An 18,201-nucleotide genomic window follows, 5' to 3' on the forward strand; every position below is an offset into this window, starting at 1 on the left:
AACTGCTATATTCCACTGTAACACAAGTATTACACAAAACACTCCTACTGATCAAGAAGTTACAGATATATTTTATATTTGTCTCTATACCATAAAGGCAATACCCATATATGAAAAAAACTGAAGCTAGTGACATCTGACACATCTCAGTGCATCAGAAATATTAGTTAACACATACTCCACACATTCCAAGGATACATCATCATGAATTCATCTGTTGTACCAATATTACAAACCAACAACCTACATTATTTGTCTTACAAGACAAGGGAGCTAACAATACTAAGCATCAAAGAAGTCTTTCCAACCATTTTTATTTTTCAGTCAATGCTAGAGAACACCAGCACAATTCCAATGACAAATGAGGAAATTTCATCTCAAATTAGCAAGTTACACAGGCACCATAGTAGACAATAAAATACAAAGAAATTTTTGCATTCAAAAGCCAACTGTGCAATCATTCGGAAGTGCTTAAAGCTGAGCAATCATTCGGAAGTGCTTAAAGCTGAACAAAACAGCACATAAAACAGTACGTAAAGACATGCACCCTGTAGAGTTTATATTTTCTGCACCTGAAACAAAAGTGGCTCCGATAACGGAATGAAATGCACTAAAACAGCAGCTACTCCACAGAGTTCTCCCCTCTTGCTACAAGATGATGGTTAAGGACAGCCTACTCCAAATATTGCAGTATTACATATGAACACCCAGAAGGCTCAGTTAAATGAAGAAGCTCTAACAAAAGCAGGAAGCTGCCTCTGACATCCCAAACATAGCTAAGTAAACATTTAGAAACATGTCATTTAGAGCTGAACCTCATTTGCAAGATTTTCTTCTTCCCTTTACAGTACCTACCAAACAAACACGCTTCTCTACAGGAAAAAAAAGGACTTAAAAACATCCAAAACCACCTCCGTATTACGGAGAGTTCAGAGTAAAAAACAAGCAAACCAACACAACACATGCTAGAGAAATGAAAGCCTCTTAATGTTCTATCTTGCAGTGCACAATAAAAACAGGTTAAAAAACTAAGACGGTATTCTCCAGAGTTTGCGACATCTGGATTTGTTTCAATTCAGTGTATTCTGAAAACAACTTCACCTATCAAAACTGTCAGATGATTTTTTGTATAACTTGTAAATATAAACTCCTGGATATATTAAAATTTCCTCACCAGCATAAGTGTTTATGTTTTCTTCCTCAGACCAGTAAGACACCAATAACAAGTCAACTCCACTAGAAAACTTCATGAGAGAGCTAAAAAAAAAAAAAAAACACTACTTCCTTGAAAATCAAATCGCTATTGGTCATAAAATAAATTAAAAAATGCTATAAAATACTCCAGAAGAAGTTATTCATCTGATCAGAAACAGGCAGAATATTCAGGAACTCGCAGGATTCTAATATCTTCAGAATTTGTCCGTATTACTTCGTATAATCCTCAACAGACCTAGCGATTCATTTAATAATTTCTCTATTCACAGTTTGTTTGTTCCTCACAATTAAATCAACAGGGTTGAGTCCTGCCTCTCCAGAGGCCTTCTATAAAAGCAGAAAATGTACTTCAGACTTTGATCACACAGATGTTTGGAACAGTTTGGCTCCGTCTGTGCTTCAAAGAGGATTATAATGTGCTCAAAAATTCCTTCACCTGCAAAAAGAAACACATACTGTCAACCAAAAAAGAATTTATCAACAGAAATACACAGCAACTACATTTACCTCTCCATTGCTTATGCCATACTACAGGACATAGGAACTGAGAAAAATAAACTTGGAATTGTCCGTGCCATTTCTTGTCCACTAAGAACTTTTTTCCAGCCACAGTGCCTGTAATTTAGCAGGTGTGAAGAGCGATGCATTGGAATGACGCTTGTTCCTCCCACGCTCCTAAACTACAACCCTACATCACGAATGAATTCCTTTAAAAGCAGGTCTAACCTAACCACAAGGAAGATAATGACCACCCCAAAAAAATCTGTCATTTGGAAAACATCAGGTCACACCCACTACCACAACACTGTTCATGTTTTATGTCAACGAAGAGCCCAATGATCTTTTAACCCATTTAATGGGTTCCTCATAATTTGAGGATGGCAAATAAATAATAAAACAACACCTAGCAAAACCACAGTCCTTCAAAAAGATCTGATGCTGTAGGACAATGCCATAAATATTCCAGGTACTGTTAAACTCCATGTCCTGAGGTTGAAGAATGGATCAAATGCTACCTAAAAATTAATACTGAAGTTCTGACCTACAGAACGGTACCTAGAACCCAGAGGTGTACACGTTCTACTTAGAGCACTAAGACCCAGTACAGCACTTCAAATAATTCTTCAAAATTCTTCAAATAACCCTTCAAATAATTGCACGAGAAATTACTCCAAAAGAGGCAGCATGCCAAGCAGTAGAGTAGCACCATGCTTTAAGGTGCAATCCCTTTAGACAACATCCTCAATTCAGGTCACTATCAAAGGCTGCAGGAAGACAACATGCTGAGAATGCTCTTATCACAGGTACGCAGCCTTTTTGTTGTGGCCCCACCACTCCCTCTCCCCAAGAGGAAATTCCTTTAAAGCACAGAGGTACAAGGAGGTGGCAGTGAGGCCCAGGCAACCTTCTTTAAAACATTTAAAACCTAATCATTACAGGACCCGAGGAATCCAGTGTCTAGGGACAAAACTCCTCTCTTTCAAAGGATTCCAGTTCATCCTAGCAACTACACTGTGATACAATCAAAACTAGGAGAGTTTTCCTCTCCTTCCACTCAAGCTAGACTACTGCATAGAAAAGTACACACAATTCACTAGAGAACGCTGATTTATTCCATTGGCAGAAGCTCTCATACATGGGGCACATCTGTAAATGTTTTGTCTAAATTCCTGATGTGAAATGGAAACAGATCTTGGATCACATTCTCAAATCGTGGCCATTCCTTTCCTATTTCAGGGCTCAGGGAAGCAGAAATAAAGAAGTCAAATCCTTTCATGTAGTGAAGGGAACTGAGCCTTCTAGTCAGAGTAATGGCAATCATAAGACAGCTATCCTCCATTTTAGAAAGTAGCAACAATAATGCTGCATGAGGAAATTTATAAAAATGATTTAGGCACTGGTTCCAGGACTAATCTTTGAAAGTGAGCAGTGCAACAGAGGCGAGTAGGAAACGCGTGGATTTTGCAGACACCAGCCATAAGCACATATTAAAGGCCAAAGCACCCAGCCTCAAGAACAGCATAGCAGTTTCACCACCTGGGAAATACCAAAAAAATAAGGCCAACGCAAGGCTTACGGTGTTCGCAGGTATCATCACAGCTACACAGGAGAAAACTCCACTGAAATCCCTACTTAGCTGCCTGAGCCTGGTCTTCACTTTTGGTGCAGGCAGAAAGAAAATCAACTCTACAGCCAGGATGATCAGCCCTTCCATCAACTGACAAGCTTTATAAGAGCACATGTGATGAATGTTGGTTTTAATCAGGTGAACAGTTCTACTTCTCAGTGGCTAAACTGATTCCAAAGGACAGAGCCACTTTCCTTGAGGGTAAACAAGCAATTACCAAAGAAAGGAAAAGCATGCACTTAACATCGCTAAGGCCTGGAACTCATTGCAACTACTCAAACACATCAGGTTGTCCTCAGCTGAATCCCATCATGATTCAACTACCAGACACTTAAGTTATTAAAATTTGTGTGTGTTACACCAGTTGGTGATAAGATTTAGATTTTCTCAAAATTTGAATTCCTTTCATACCAGTATTTTTTTTTCCATGCCTTCAAATAAAAGAGTACTTTTGATTTAGATTCTGCAGTATTTCTCAAATAAAATAAGAAGCCATATCTGAAGAGTACTCCCTGAATGTTAAGATCACTGCTTTGTGAAGGATTTTGAATAACACTATCAAATACAACTGAAAGGAAAAGCTTTAATGATACTGCTAATTTAGCAAACGTGATCCCTACTAAGCAGTATTGCAGCAGGCTATAAGGCTGTTCAGTATCTGAATGTAACTCCATGCTTTAAATATTTTAGAAGGATGATTACGTAAGTAAATGTATTATTTTTAGAGAGTCTCTTTGCATTTGCATTATATAGTCCCTTATTGTAGCAGACTTACCAGAAGACAGGATAGCCTTACTCTTTAGAAAAATCTACAAAACCTAAAATATTTTTCCATTGACTCACTGCTTTGCATCAAAACTCAGCTGCAGGTTCAGTAAACTCATACTTCTGTTGTCTGTTTTAATGGTTTTGTACTGTTTTCACAGCACCTGGAACCAAGTTCTTCCACTGACTAGCACTCTAGGTTAGACTTTTTCACACATATTACAGGGAAGACTTTAATCCAAACATCTGACCTGTGTAGCCTCTCTCTCTCCCTCTCATCAGCTGGCCTTTCTCATCCTCTCCCACTTCCATCACATTTCTTAGGACAGCTGCATGATATTATAAGCATGACATAGCACATAACAGTTCCTTTAAACATTTGAGGGTTTAAAGTCAGCATTTGCAAACAAAACTAATTGTCAAAGTTCTCTCAAATAAGCCTGAAAAATTTCCTTTATTTTTTTACTCCTTTTTTTTTTTTTACATCAAAAACTTAGGTCAGAAGTTACATCAAGAGACACAATTTTGAAGATCAGTCTGACTTCAAAGAACAGCACACTTTTTAATGCAAGTATCATCCTGAAATCATTTTGACAGGTTGTCAATTAATCTAAATAATCAGTTTGTTCTGTTCACAAGATTTTTTTTTTTTTACCTTTTCAGTCATGTGATCATATCTGTCCTTTTTGCCTTTGAAGTCTTCATTAACATCTAATGTTAAGATAGGTATTTCCTGTAGATATTCAAAATCTGTTCTGTATTGGAGTAAAAACAAAGAAAATATTAGTAGCTGCAAAAAAAAGCATGTATCTGTTGGTTTTTGTTATTAAGAAACCCAGGAAAAGAGCTGCATGTTTAAAATCGCAGCCATGAATTCTGAATATAAACAAAAAAGCTTACATTGACAGTGTAGCTCCTAGGATACATTATTGATCCTTGAACACACTGCTCCCCCAGCACCCAACGATCAATTCAGCCATATGTTAGAATGAGTTCAGCTGAACCATCTCTATGTGAAAAGAATTGAAAGCACATTGCATGTCCTAGCAATAATTAACACATCATAAAGTCAATACCACTAAAAATAGATAGATTCCTGGGGTTTGACTTGATAAATCAAAGGAAAAGCTGAAGTTTCACTGGTAGAAAAAGCATTATAGAGCTCCTTAGAGCACTTGTCCATCCTAAAGTATTTGTCAAACAGATCTTACCGCAGTGTCCTATGCTGAAGCCAGCTTTCATGTTTGTAGTGAAGCTTCTCCAGATATTCGATGGGAATTTCTTGTTCTTCATCTCTTCCACGCAAGTAAATTCTATTTAAGCATTTCTAAATGCAAAATTGAAAGGAGAAAAGAGCAGGGTTTTTTGCAGACATACAGAGGAAGTATAGTTTGCTGAGTTTTGTGTTGTTTTTCTTTTTTCCCCGATAACCCTTTCTACTGTGCTAAATATGTCAAAAATGAATGTTCAACTTGCTTCCTATCTTAGGAACACAGAAACATTGCTCCACTTCCAGCTGATGGAGCCTACCAACTACCTTCAAAATCAAAGAAGGACTCAAGGAAATTTATTGCATTGTTTCTCCACTACAAAGAATGTCTCAAATAAGCTTTTCTATTAAAAGAACAAGTGGACCAGTGTATTGCATGGGAAGAGAATAAAAACACCCTTACAACATTACAGACTGGCATTTCAAAATCTCCTTATGTATTTCTGGGTCTAAAGAGCTCTGTTTTTGAATGCCATACTTCGTTTCAGTCCTGAACACATCCAACACCTGCATTATAAGATGATCAAACTTCTTTAAAACTGCTTAATTTTCTAAGGTTACATTCTCAAACTAAAGGAGGAAAAAAATCCCTTGACAGTAAGCCTAGGAAAAAAGCCCTCAAAGAAACTCTATCTGGCATATTACATTACTGAGTTGTTAAGCACAAATACAAAAGATCAAAGTAGAAAAGTATGGAAGTGACTTACAAGTCAGTTAGTTACTACAATTGGAGCCTTTTAAAACTCTTATTTTTTATCCTCTTGTGCAACTTTCATACTCAAGAGTGGTTTTTATGTTGTTACCTTCTTTTAAAATACATTGCACACCCAGACATCAAAGCATCGTGCTGAAGCACTGCATCAACCAAATGCATTCATCTGGCTTAGCTCCATTGCTCCAGGTGAAAGGGCTTCACAAACATACACCCCATATCCTCTGAGGCATTAACTATAAATTATTCTGTCACAGCAAAGATCCTATAGCTAATTTTGCACTTTTCACTTATTTTATTATCAATGGTGTTTTCTGGTTTGCTCGTCACATAAACAACCTGCTTTTATAATTAGAAAACCATTAGCTTCACATTTTATTTACAAATACGCAGGCTACATTTGAAAGAACATTCTTATGTTAAGTACCTATAGACAGTATTAGTAATAACTCAAGTATTATAGTCTCTGGGGGAACACTACAATCTAAACTGAACTCTAATCATTAGGATTCTTATGGTGGAGGTTAAGGATAGCTCAATATTTTGAAAAGATTACATTTCAAGTCAAGTTTTTCAACTGTTTCCTTGTCTTAGACATTCAAAACTATCCGTAAAACAAAGAAATGGTGAGATGTAATGACACAGAACTGTGACCTTAGTAGAGCTGCTAACAAGTACATTATTCTTCAAACATAAAATCCTAGAATAGTAGTTAAAACCTGCATTTTTAGCAGAAAAAAAAAATACTGTGGGTATACATACAAAGATCACATTTTAACAGAAAGGAATAGAACAGGTACTAATTTTCTCTGCTGTCATAGTTTTTTACTCCTTACCTCAGGAGTGGCTCTGAGATAAATGATCCCATCCAGCGCTAGGCTTTGACCGAACTGATTATTCATCCAGTCATGCCAGTCTTGGTAAATAGTCCATTCTGTTTCATTCATACAATCAGACTCATATAAATTAGCTGCAAAGATGTATCTGTGAACACAAAATAGTTCTGTAAACAAAACTAAGCTTGTATACAGTTATCAAGTTCTTTGCCTGAACTACTGGGCAGCAACTAGGAAAAGAAGCAACATAGTAACTGTGTAACTTTCATGAATTTTTGGACAGGAAATAAACAGCTGGTTTCCTCATTCTGTACCTTTGTCTATTCCAGTTACCAATAGCAGCATCCACAAGGAACAGTAAAAATTGCAGCTCAGGTATCTGTTCAGGAGTAATTTACAAGCCACTGAAACACTGTGGCAATTTATTTACAATCTATTAGAACACAGTAAACCAGGATTAAGGATTCTGTGATGGAATTCAGTGATCAAATCTAACCTTCTGCAACGGCACACTGAGAGGTATAGCAATATAGAACAGCTAGACCTCTTTCATGAGGCATAGAAGAAAACAAGAGCAAGCAACAAACTGCTCTTTGTTCTTCTTGTTGCCTACTCTCCATTTATTTAAAAGGAAATGTGCATGCACAAAGCATAAAAAAATACCCAGGAAGAGTAAGAAACTACAAATAGTTTATCAAGGCTGGGGGCGACCTTGTAATTCTCTACAACAACCACTAGTACCTCAAAGGAGATTGTAGTGAGGTGGGGGTCAGTCTCTTCTCCCAAGCAAGAAGTGAAAGGACAGGAAGAAATGTCCTCAAGTTGCACCAGGGAAGGTTTCCGTTGGGTATTAGGAAAAATGTCTTCACTGAAAGGGTTGTGAGGCATTGGAACAGGCTGCCCAGGGAAGCGGTTGAGTCACCACTCCTGGAGGTCTTCAAGAAATGTGTAGGTATGGTGCTTAGGGACATGGTCTAGTGGTAGTACTACCACTTGGCAATGGTAGGCTAATGGCTGGACTTAATGATCTTACTGGTCTTTTCCCATCTAAATGGTTCAATGCTATGATTTCAAGGTTATTCAACAAAAGTATAAACCCTCAACTCAGTAAAATTATTTCATTGTCAACACCAATGGGAGAATGCTAACAAGCCTCTTATTACTAGCCTTGTGATTCACCTGCAAAGTTAAGATGAAGGAAGTGACAAAGCTCAGGCCTGCTCCACCTGTTATTTATTTCTGGGCTATATTTAGGAGGATTTTGCTTTTCACTCAAAGGACTTCACATCCAACATACCTGTCACTGTAGACAGATCGTTCGAAGAAGACCACAGGATTCTCTGCCTCTCTGAGTTTGCCTTCAAGGGATTTGATCTGAGCCCGAATCCTGCTGAGGCAGGCGTACGTCTGGAAAGTGAAAGACCACCTCTCTGGTTTATCATACATCATCCGAAGCACGTTTCCACCACTCTTCTGTGACGCAGTCAGCTCCTGTTTTTAAATAAATATGGTGACCCTTTAAAAGTTGGGAAGGTAGAATATTAAGTTAAAACAGAATTGCTCTACTACATTAAACTACATCTAACTCCATCCGGCTTTTCTTTCAGGTTTATAATTGCATCATTTACCTCGCAACCCTATTTGTACACAAAGCATAAGTAGCAGTAACATTACTTGTTCTAGCACTCAATACTGTACAGTGTCAAAATGCTCAAGAACATAAAAAAAAACATTTTGATCAGTATTTACAAACTTTAATGAAAGAACAACATTCTATCAGTACAAGAAGTCAACAACATTGTGAAAAAATCCATGCTCCTTTCACTCTGATAAGCCTATGTTTAATTATAAAGTTGAGCTATTTTTTTTTTTCTGTGCATTCCAGTTCAGTAATTACAGTACAATTATAACAGCTACTGATACAGCACCTTAAGATGTTGTCATCATACCTGGACGTTTCAGAACAGGCTCCAGGCCAAAAATATCCCTTAGCCCACAGAATGTTGCTCATACACCTTGAGGCAGCCACTAAAGCCATCAAAACTCAAAGCTGCGTGCCTCAGCTTTCCATAAAACATAATCTATCAAATATGATTGCTTCTGTCTCAATCTTTTCACCACATTATCTCTAGACATTTGAAATATCTCAGTATTTGGACATGGTGTTTGAGCTCAACTCAAATTCTAGAACAAAACAACAAACAGCTTAACACACAGTAGTCTTATCTTTATATATATATATATGTATATATATATATATTAAAGTACTTCCTGACTAATTCTAGGAGTTATATATGTCACCTTTTTTCAAACCTGACAAAGCTACTGCAGAAAAGTGCCAGTTTTAAGTCTAGCCTCAAGGAGTGATTATGAAAGATTTGAAGTTTCATGGAAGTGTGGTGGACCCAGCCACAATGGAGTTGTTACAGAACAGCCCACAGTGTGATGCATTATGTTTTTGAGGCTAGAACAGACTAATGTTCTGGCTATTATTGAACAGTGCTTGCACAACATAAAGGCTTTCTCCACTTCCCACTTTATCCAAAGTGATATTCCACGCCATAAGACATCATGCTCAGCAATTAGCTGAAGGAGGAGGAGGGGAGGGGTTTGATTTGCAGGATAGTGGTGCTCAGAGGCTTCCAGGGCATTGGTCTGCTTCCGGGAGGATGTCAGTGATTGCCTTCACATCACTTGTTATCTTCCCCCTCTTCCTTTTACTTATTAACAAATCTTCATCTTGACTCAGGAGTTTTCTTGCTTTGGAAAGGCTTTAAACTAAAAGAGGGTAGGTTTAGATCACACATTAGGAAAAAATCCTGTACTTTACTCTGAGGGTGGTGAGGCACTGCAGACTGCCCAGAGAAGCTGTGGATGCTCCATCCCTGGAATTGCCCAAGGCCAGGCTGGATGGGGTTTTGGACAACTTGGTCAGGTGGGGGGTGTCCCGGCCCATGGCAGGGATTCTAACAGAATTTGATGGCTTTTAAGGTCCCTTCTAACCCAAACTGTTCTATGATGATAATCAGTGAAAAATATATGACACATATTTTCTAAACATACCTGTGTTTTTTTTCAGAAGACCACTACCTCTCATTTTAGAAGAGCACTTAACTGTTTTTGAGAAAAATAAAGTTTCATTTCTGTTTACCATACCTCACAATCCTCTTCCGAATTTTGTTGAACATTGCACCATCTAGCTACAGGCTCATGAACAACTTCCCATTCTTCATCAGCTTGTTTGAGGATATTCACAAATGTTGATTTCCCTGCAGCTGTAGAAAAGCATTGAGGAAGAATAGTAGTCAAAAATGCTACTGTTCTTTAACAAGGGAACACCTATTTTCAAGTATCATAAATGGGTGTCCCCCACCCACCATTTTGACTTCATGCAGGTATGATTCAGAGACCATAGTGCACCACAAATTATCAAGGAACTAAAACACCATTTTTTGTTTTTAAAAACCTTACAACACTCATATTGAAGTAATAACGACAGCAAGCCTGTCAATTATCTGGAAAGTTACATTTGCTTGGTGGTCCACTCTTGGGCTCAAAGTTGCTGCAGTTTATATTTTAGGCAAAAACAAGAATAGCAAGGAAGAAACGTGAACCAGAAGGGGTGTTTTCTCAAAGATACAGCATGCAAGTCCAGCACCAAATGAAAAAACACTCAGATTTTAAAAGGGGTACTTAAACCTGAGAGATGCCAAGCAGCTGGTTGTCAAGTGCAGGAGTAGGCACCAGTTAGCAAACTGGTACCTACTCCTTACAACTCCTACCCTCAATTTTGAGCTCAGCCTCTTGGAAAAAAAAAAAAAAAAAAAAGAGCATCTTATTATGAAGGAACTTCCCGCTCTTCACAACAATTAAACGGGTTTCTCTCGTTTACTGAGGGAGGTATCGAATACTACAAGTTTAACCTGTCAGTCTGCATTTACACAGGTGTCTTATGCTACAGTCAGGAAAGAACAAATCTTTATAGAAAAGGCAAGAGAGAATAATCCTTTAAAAATAAATCCTTAGAAAGGCGAACAAATTAAAAACCATCCCGGGAAGCTTTCTTTTTCCCCCAAAACCCCTGCAGCTTTCCCCAGCACCGACGTTCTCTTCACGTTATCCCCCGGCTCGCTATCGCGCCGCGACTCCGGTTCTGGGGACGGAACCGGAGGGAAAAGCCGTCCTCGGGCACCAACCGAGGCGGCGGGGCGCCCCCCTCAGCCCCCCGACTCACCGATGTTGCCCTCCACGGCGATCTTCTTCACCCTGCCCTCCAGCCGCCCGCGCTTGGGGGGAGTCGCCATGAGGGGACGGCACCGGGTGGAGGGGGCGGGGAGGCGCTGTGTGAGGGAGCCGCGCGCACACAGCAACCGCGCGAGCCGCCAACGGCCGCAACGGAAATAACCGTCGCCCCTTCCGCCGCCGCGCTCGCGCCCGCCTTTCGAATTTGGCGCGCGCCGGCCCACGCCTCAGGGAAGGGGAAGGGGAAGCGCGGGGGACGGGCAAAATAAAGAAGACAACCGTGGTCAAACATATTTATTTTCCTCTTATAAACAGCCTTCAGCTCCTTGTTGGAGAAAAAAAAAAAAAAAAAAAAAAAAAAAAAAAAAACTAGAATTTAAATATTTTGTCCCATCACAGACAACGATCTGTATACATTATTTACAACTCTCAAATAAACATGTTGTGAATTTTCAGACATTCAACTTTTTTTTTTCTTTTTGTAAATCAAAAGCTGTCATTTAAAACTAAGGAACAATCAGTGACTACAAACTGAAGCGATATTGGCACAGTTAGCTTACAGTAAGGGTTCTTGTCTTGCATTTTACACCATATTTTCTCCCATACTTTATTAAGATTTTAAGAGGAGGAAAGGTTAGTGTTGCTTCTATAATATATATATATATATATATACATATATATATATATTGCCTTCAGAAATGACCTTTTATTGAAACCTCATTCACTCCTACTGCATTCTTCTCTCCCATTGCACAGCAAGGTATGTGCTTCTGTGGTACGAAGCAACACGACTACAGCACACAGAAGTAATAAAACAGCAATGTAAATAAGCAATCCCTCTGCAACACATCTCTGAAAAATGTCAGAAGTTGCAAATGTACAAAAATAATGAGTATAGTTTAGTGGCTATAAAAATTAATTTTCCCTAAAAATACAATATTCTATGAACAATTCAGGGAATTTGTTTCTAAAACAAAAACATAATCTGGTATTTACCTAGACTGCAATCTTAACCTGGTAAAAGGAAATTGTAAGAAAAGCATGAAAGTAGAAAGGTTTAACAATGTCCAATATTAGCCTCATCTTATATCCAGGAAAAGACAACAGACATTCGTAAAACTACTAGTGGTTTTAGTGCAGTTTGGGAAAAAACAACTGAAATTAGCAGTGAAGGAAATAAGATTCAGAGTAACGGTGAATCTTTTAGTGAAAGAAAAGCAAGGAATCTGTATTCATGCTGCACCTCTTTAAATAGTCCAACTAAAAGGGGGTGTTTTATATACAGTAATATAGCACTCTGGCAGATAGGAAGGGGGGAAAGGCTGGTAAGAAAAAGGAAAACTACCCAAAAAGGATATGTTTATAATAAAACTGTGTCTTGTGGTTCAAGAGAAAGGGGGGCAAGAAGCAGAAAGGAACAATCTGAAAGGTATGTAAAGTCCATAGCAGCAAATAGGTATCCTTTACCTGTTAAGTGAGTGTCAGGGAGACTGGGAGAGTGTTCAGTTCCTAAATACTGAAGAAGGACAGTGCTCCTCTGCAGCTTGAAGTAAAAGCTAAAGTTCAAAGCTCTACATTGCATAGTAAGCAGTTAACGAAACTTGATGCTTGCAGATGGGCCGTCAGCCCCTTGAAACCTGTTTTCTCCCCTCACCTACCATTCAGCTACCTGCAACAGCAGAATGTGGCATTTTTCTTTTCTATTTGCACAATTGTATCCCTGACTTGAATACGAAAGACTGCAAGCATAACATATCCAACACCATCTCAACAGTGTCAACACTGGCAACGGTGGCCAAACGTGCTTAACTAACAGTTTGTCCCATCCCAGCTTGAGGTAGATGACCTCCTGAAGTTACCACCCACATCACTGACATGGTCAAAAATATGCTGGTAGCTGAAGAACACCCCGAACAGAATTTAAGGACATGAGTAGACTGGAAGGCCTCAGCAACCACTGGCGGCCCCCAGCCTGATTTAGCCCCATCAGCACCTTCTGCTCCCGATGGCCACAAAGCAGAAAGGTTTTGTTTCGAAGATCTCATGACACATAACAGAGACTGTTTGTAACACAGGCCTAAAGCAGTACATTTGTTCGGGGTTCGATTCTCTGGGTTTCATTTGGGGGGTTGCCACCCCCCAGCCGATGCACTAGTTTATAAACATATTCACTCCACCCAGATTTGGCATGTAAAACATGACAACTTTTGTGTAGCATTTTGATGTGCCCTTAACTTCACAAGTGTAAACACACATGAATTTCTGGTCCCACGTCTTTTTGAAGCAAAAAAGGAAAAAGTAATTAAAAGCTGCAAATACGAACAGCATAGGGATATTGAATCCCCAACACTGCATGCTTATCTTTAATGTTATTTTCAAGTGTTGAATAATTAAACAATGTGTTCATACAGTTGTCAGGCAAATCAAGATCTCCAAGCTTTTATTACATGCCTATAAACTATTCTGTAGAAGTGTTTTCTACTGCCAGATCCTAAATGCAAAAAAATACACTATCCCTCTAAGAATAATATTTTAAGTAATACATTCAAATTCTGATTTGCTGAACTGTGGTGAATGCCTCTGAATTTCTAGAACTGGGTGTTCAAAAAAAGGAAAAAAATAATAATTCAGAGTGCAAGTCTGTGAAAAATGAGGAGAGAAACTGCAATGGTTACCGGTCACAGCAAATCCTCACTTTTAAGTATTCTTTTTAATTTCTTTCTTGTATATGCCACCAAACCAACAAAAAAGCTTTAAATCTAATAGAGTGCATCACCCCTTGGTGCAGACTTGTGCCACTGTCACGTCTTGTTGCAATGTGTTAACACAAACTCTAGCACTGGTTGAAAGGCTTCAGTAAGCTTTATCAGCACGGTGAATATATACGTGCAACCTATTGAGCTGTAGTGACTCAACTCAGTAAAGCGGTTTTCATTGGCAAGTTCGTATGATTTCTAATTTCAAACTGTATCCGCAGCACTCTTCACGCCTCTGTAGCTGAATGCCTATCTCCTCAAGCTTAGAAGTTTCAGTCATTAAACACTTCTCGGATAGAAGTATGCATAGAAGGCTGTGTGTGCAAGATCCTATTCTAAATTCAGCTTCCTGCATGACTGAAGCCCATTTAAAATGCTGCACTTCGAATTCAGGAGCTGCGCTGCTTTTGCATAGTCACGTGGGTGCTCTCCACCCCCATAGCTCCGCAAAGATGTTAGTCTTTTGCATTGTCTAGTCCTGAACTAGAAGAGCCCTCCAACCCTCCACCCAGAGCTAGCGGCAGCCTAACTAGGCTCACAGTCACATCCAGATCAGACGTCAGGCATGCTACTCAGTTCAAAACAATTCTGCAGCTGCAAAGACATCATGAATCATGCACAGTCCCTACAAGGACTGCATCCCCAGTGACCTTGCTGAATGTACCATACAGCACAAAAAAAAAATAAAAAAAAATAAAAAAAATAAAATAAAACAAAATAAAAGGTAGTGCACGGGAGGAGAACTCTTTTTGCAACTATTAAAAAGGATGGTACTTGCCCAATCCAACACATGGGATGTTCTGCCTATGGGAGCTCCTTTCTTACTAGCACATTACGCGTCCCCTAACAGCAGGCTTTAGATGTTACACCACTGACTGACTCTTCCACTGGCCAACAAAATTTCAGGGGGATGCCTGTCAGACCACGTACATCCTCTGAACAGGAAGACTGACAAAAGCATTGGGGTGAATACTGCAGTCATAGGTGTCTTGACAAAGGAAAGGAAATTGTGCTTGTTTCTCTAATGTACTTTTGCCTTCAGATTTCTTTTATCTTGCACATTTTTTTCTGACCCCCAACTCACTGAAGAGAGAACAGACATGGGGTGCCTCTCCTCTTTTCCTTCCATGTGCACATACAAACGGGAGAGTCAATATCGTGACTGGCTTCAAAATGGTATGACTATCTTTTTTAAGCTAGGAGTCTGTCAAAATATTTGAGGGAAAGCTCTCTTTGCATCATCAGCTTGACCTACATCTTTCCAGCGTGGACTGTGATCAGTGTAATCCAATCCCAATTCTCAAGTTACCAAAAGTCACAGTAAAGAAGCCCTTTCCCTTGATAGTTACATATTAGGAAAATGTCTTCATTCTGTGTAGACACAAGAAGCTGAAACAGAGTAAGTGAATTTTTTCCTTGTCCTTAACTTATAAGCAGCTTCTACCGGACACTGACCTTGACCTGCAAAGGAGACAAAATGTATTCTATGTTTTTTTGAACTTTAGCAAAGCTTCTAATGAAGCCAAGGGCTGTCTGAATTACCTATGCTAAACTCCAGACGTTCTGCAAGCAGTCTCTGTATCTAACTTTACTGTAACCAAACCTAAATTCACTATGAACACTACTGCATGACCACTCTTTACTACTCCACAAGAAGAACAGTTTCCATTTCTAAATGAAAAGCTGTAAAAAAAAAAGCACACAAGGCCATTTTTCTTGCTCAGTACTAGGTCTTCTCAATTGTTCTCCAATCTGGTAAAAGAGACAGAAGTAATAGAAGTTTAAACTGCTTCTCATGCTGACTAGGTAATTTAACTCCATTGAGGAACAATATTGCTCTTAAAATAAGCTTCCGATTATTTTGAAGTACATTATTTTAACTCAAAATCAACAATTCTTGTCTCCAAAATGAACATATATTCGTCACTGTGCTTAAATACTTCTTAGCTGTCTGTACTAATGGCCACTTAGACATTTTGCAGGCTGCTGCACATCATTTTCTCCTTTACTCAACGCTTTCAGTCAAGCAGAGGTGCCCAAAAGGTGCTCAACTTTTCTGCCATGAATGTAAATTTTGTAAATTTTGGAGGCTTGAGAGTCAATGCAGTATACGTGGGTCAGTTGATACATATACATTACTCAGATCTAAAAATGGTGTTTTAGGAAAGTCACAACCTAGCAAAGTCTGCCAACCTTAACCACTTATTCTATTAGATCTGGCAACTAGCGATATCATGGGATAGCACGCTGCAGACCCTAATGCATATTTATTTGAAGCCCAAATGAAGCAGCATTGACAAGACCCATAAATGAACCAAAGAGAGTCATATGGACTTCTGCAATGGGAAACCCAATTGATACAGTTGCAGCAGAGATTTCCGAGCCATTGTCTGCAACAGCCCCAGAAGTTAACTTGTCATAGGTGATTCTCATGTCTGGTTTGAGGCAAGAGAAGGCTAGAGAGGCAGAGAGACTAATACAGGTGGGGGAAGGACACATTTCAGTTAGGTTTTCTCAGAAACAACAGATGTGCTTACCAAATTACAAACCACTAAAAATCACCAGTATGTTCCCATTACTTTTCCCAACTTCTGTAGTTCTTTGGAGATGGGCAGCAATTTTAAATGGAGGAGAACACTGTTGTGCTAATGTAAGTCCTAAATGGTGCACAAAATTACCTTCCCTTCAAGCTATGTTCCCTATTACAGAAAACACTGGCTATCAGAGTTCCTCCATGGAGCTGGGCTTTTTATTCCTAACTTACAAACACCATCTCATTAGTTATTTTTAAAGGCAGGATTTTCTTAGTATTACCCCAGTGTAGTTTTGCTATTGACTATCTTCCCTATCTGTGTTTGTGCAAACTGACAGTTCATTTGGCAAATGCTAGGAAACTTAACAGAAGTGCCCAACCCAAATTGGTATTGTACTCACCAGTTACAAAAAAGTAACCACAAAAAGCAAAAAACCAATGCAACAGACGTTTAAGTATTTGCTAACCACAAGTTCTCTGTAATTTTGACACCTCCTTCATCATTTTGATTTGGCGACTAGAGCTTCATATCACTTCTCTTTATAAGAAATACCTACTTTTGAAAAATTCTATATTAATCTCTAAAAAAATAAGACAAATATTTGTATTAAAAGCTGGAGATCATCGATTTAAGTAAGTTATGGCTTTTTTAGTGTAAGTATATATATTTTTTTTTTCTAAAACAAGTATCAGTAAGTGTCTTGGGTGTTAGTTCGTATTTTCTGTTTCCAGCAATGTTCAGTATTGTATGTGCTTTGCACCTCAGAAGCGAGTTTGCCAAGGCACTTAGAGAATGTAAGGAAGTCTTTAAGGGACTTCATGAGAATGGGCTACCATTGACACAATACAGAACCCATCCACCAGCAGAGTCAATCCCCCAGCCAAGCATGTTTCCTTTACAAACAGTCAGCACCTGCTAAAATTCCACAATGAATAACAACTATCAAAAAAAAAAGGCTATTTACTGCATGTCACTAACAGACAAAAGATTTCCCCTAATAAAAGCACAGAGAGTAGAACTTGGCTGTCAGGAATAACAGCACAGGGTTTTGTTTTTTAAAAAAAACAAATGAACAAAAAACAAATACCACACGCTTGCTTAAAGAAACAAGTGACTTCGAAAAAATCCTCTTCCTTTTATCTGTCCTTAGAGGTGAGTTTTTCAATCAGTTCTTGAAGCGGTGCAAGCTCTCTTCTGTCAATAAGGTTGAATTCCTGTAACAGGGGTGAGGGGAAAGACAAACAGAGTTATATCTGTGCAGCTCAAGTAAGAAGTCGTATTCTGACAGAAGTCATTTGGTAGTACGCTCTTCCAGTCCAGCCGTAGCCACTACATTGTTTTCTGCCTGTCTGCCATTATCTAAATAGTAAAGTTAACTGTCTAAAGCTTTTTTCCCCATTTAAGGGGAGGAAACATGCCAAGAAGATACCCTTTGTTGGGCTGGGATGGGAGAAGAATGTAGTCCTGTAGCAAACATGCTCTTTGTAACCTTTAATCAATAGTTTCAGAGACTGGCCTCCCTCTTTCTTTCGTAAGAAATTACGGTTCTATTTATTTTTTTTGCTAGGAAACACTTTTTTCTATTCAATTTGGTAGCAAATACCTCACTGAAAATGCTTCAATTCCTTGAATACTTCTAGCAGTAAATATACATACAAATACCATGAGACATACTCTTAGAGCCTTGGAGGTGTTGACTCATCCACAAACATACCCGCTGTTATGAAACTGAATGGGTGTTGC

At 38.9% G+C, this 18,201-nt stretch overlaps 2 protein-coding genes across 3 annotated transcripts in view; both read right to left on the reverse strand.

The window, feature by feature from the left end:
- Positions 1–294: 294 nt before the first annotated feature.
- Positions 295–11,343, reverse strand: DCK (deoxycytidine kinase). Its single transcript, XM_035325307.1, has 7 exons — positions 11,161–11,343; positions 10,083–10,201; positions 8,224–8,417; positions 6,927–7,074; positions 5,320–5,435; positions 4,764–4,863; positions 295–1,651 (listed from the first exon to the last, which is right to left on the reverse strand). Exons 1-7 carry the CDS (start codon positions 11,228–11,230, stop codon positions 1,625–1,627), a joined length of 774 nt encoding a protein of 257 aa, XP_035181198.1. The 5' UTR covers positions 11,231–11,343; the 3' UTR covers positions 295–1,624.
- Positions 11,344–11,452: 109 nt separating this feature from the next.
- Positions 11,453–18,201, reverse strand: part of MOB1B (MOB kinase activator 1B) — a 50,426-nt gene continuing 43,677 nt past the window's right edge. For both annotated transcript variants that reach the window (XM_035325305.1, XM_035325306.1), the window contains one exon: positions 11,453–17,672. In XM_035325305.1, the coding sequence (XP_035181196.1) occupies positions 17,595–17,672 (78 nt within the window). In that variant the 3' untranslated portion in view covers positions 11,453–17,594. The remainder of the gene's footprint in view (positions 17,673–18,201) is intronic.

The sequence above is a fragment of the Oxyura jamaicensis genome, chromosome 4, assembly GCF_011077185.1.
Source record: "Oxyura jamaicensis isolate SHBP4307 breed ruddy duck chromosome 4, BPBGC_Ojam_1.0, whole genome shotgun sequence".
In the NCBI taxonomy this organism is placed as follows: Eukaryota; Metazoa; Chordata; class Aves; order Anseriformes; family Anatidae; genus Oxyura; species Oxyura jamaicensis.

What these genes read in the sequence shown, in the direction of transcription:
- DCK (XM_035325307.1), bottom strand. Translation starts at nt 11,230, where the DNA reads ATGGCGACTCCCCCCAAGCGCGGGCGGCTGGAGGGCAGGGTGAAGAAG. An exon ending in ATTCGGAAGAGGATTGTGAG is followed by an intron (nt 8,418 to 10,082) that starts GTATGGTAAACA and finishes ATTTAAAAACAG; the next exon opens with GAGCTGACTGCGTCACAGAA. An exon ending in ATGATCACATGACTGAAAAG is followed by an intron (nt 1,652 to 4,763) that starts GTAAAAAAAAAA and finishes TTCTTTTTGCAG; the next exon opens with GTGAAGGAATTTTTGAGCAC.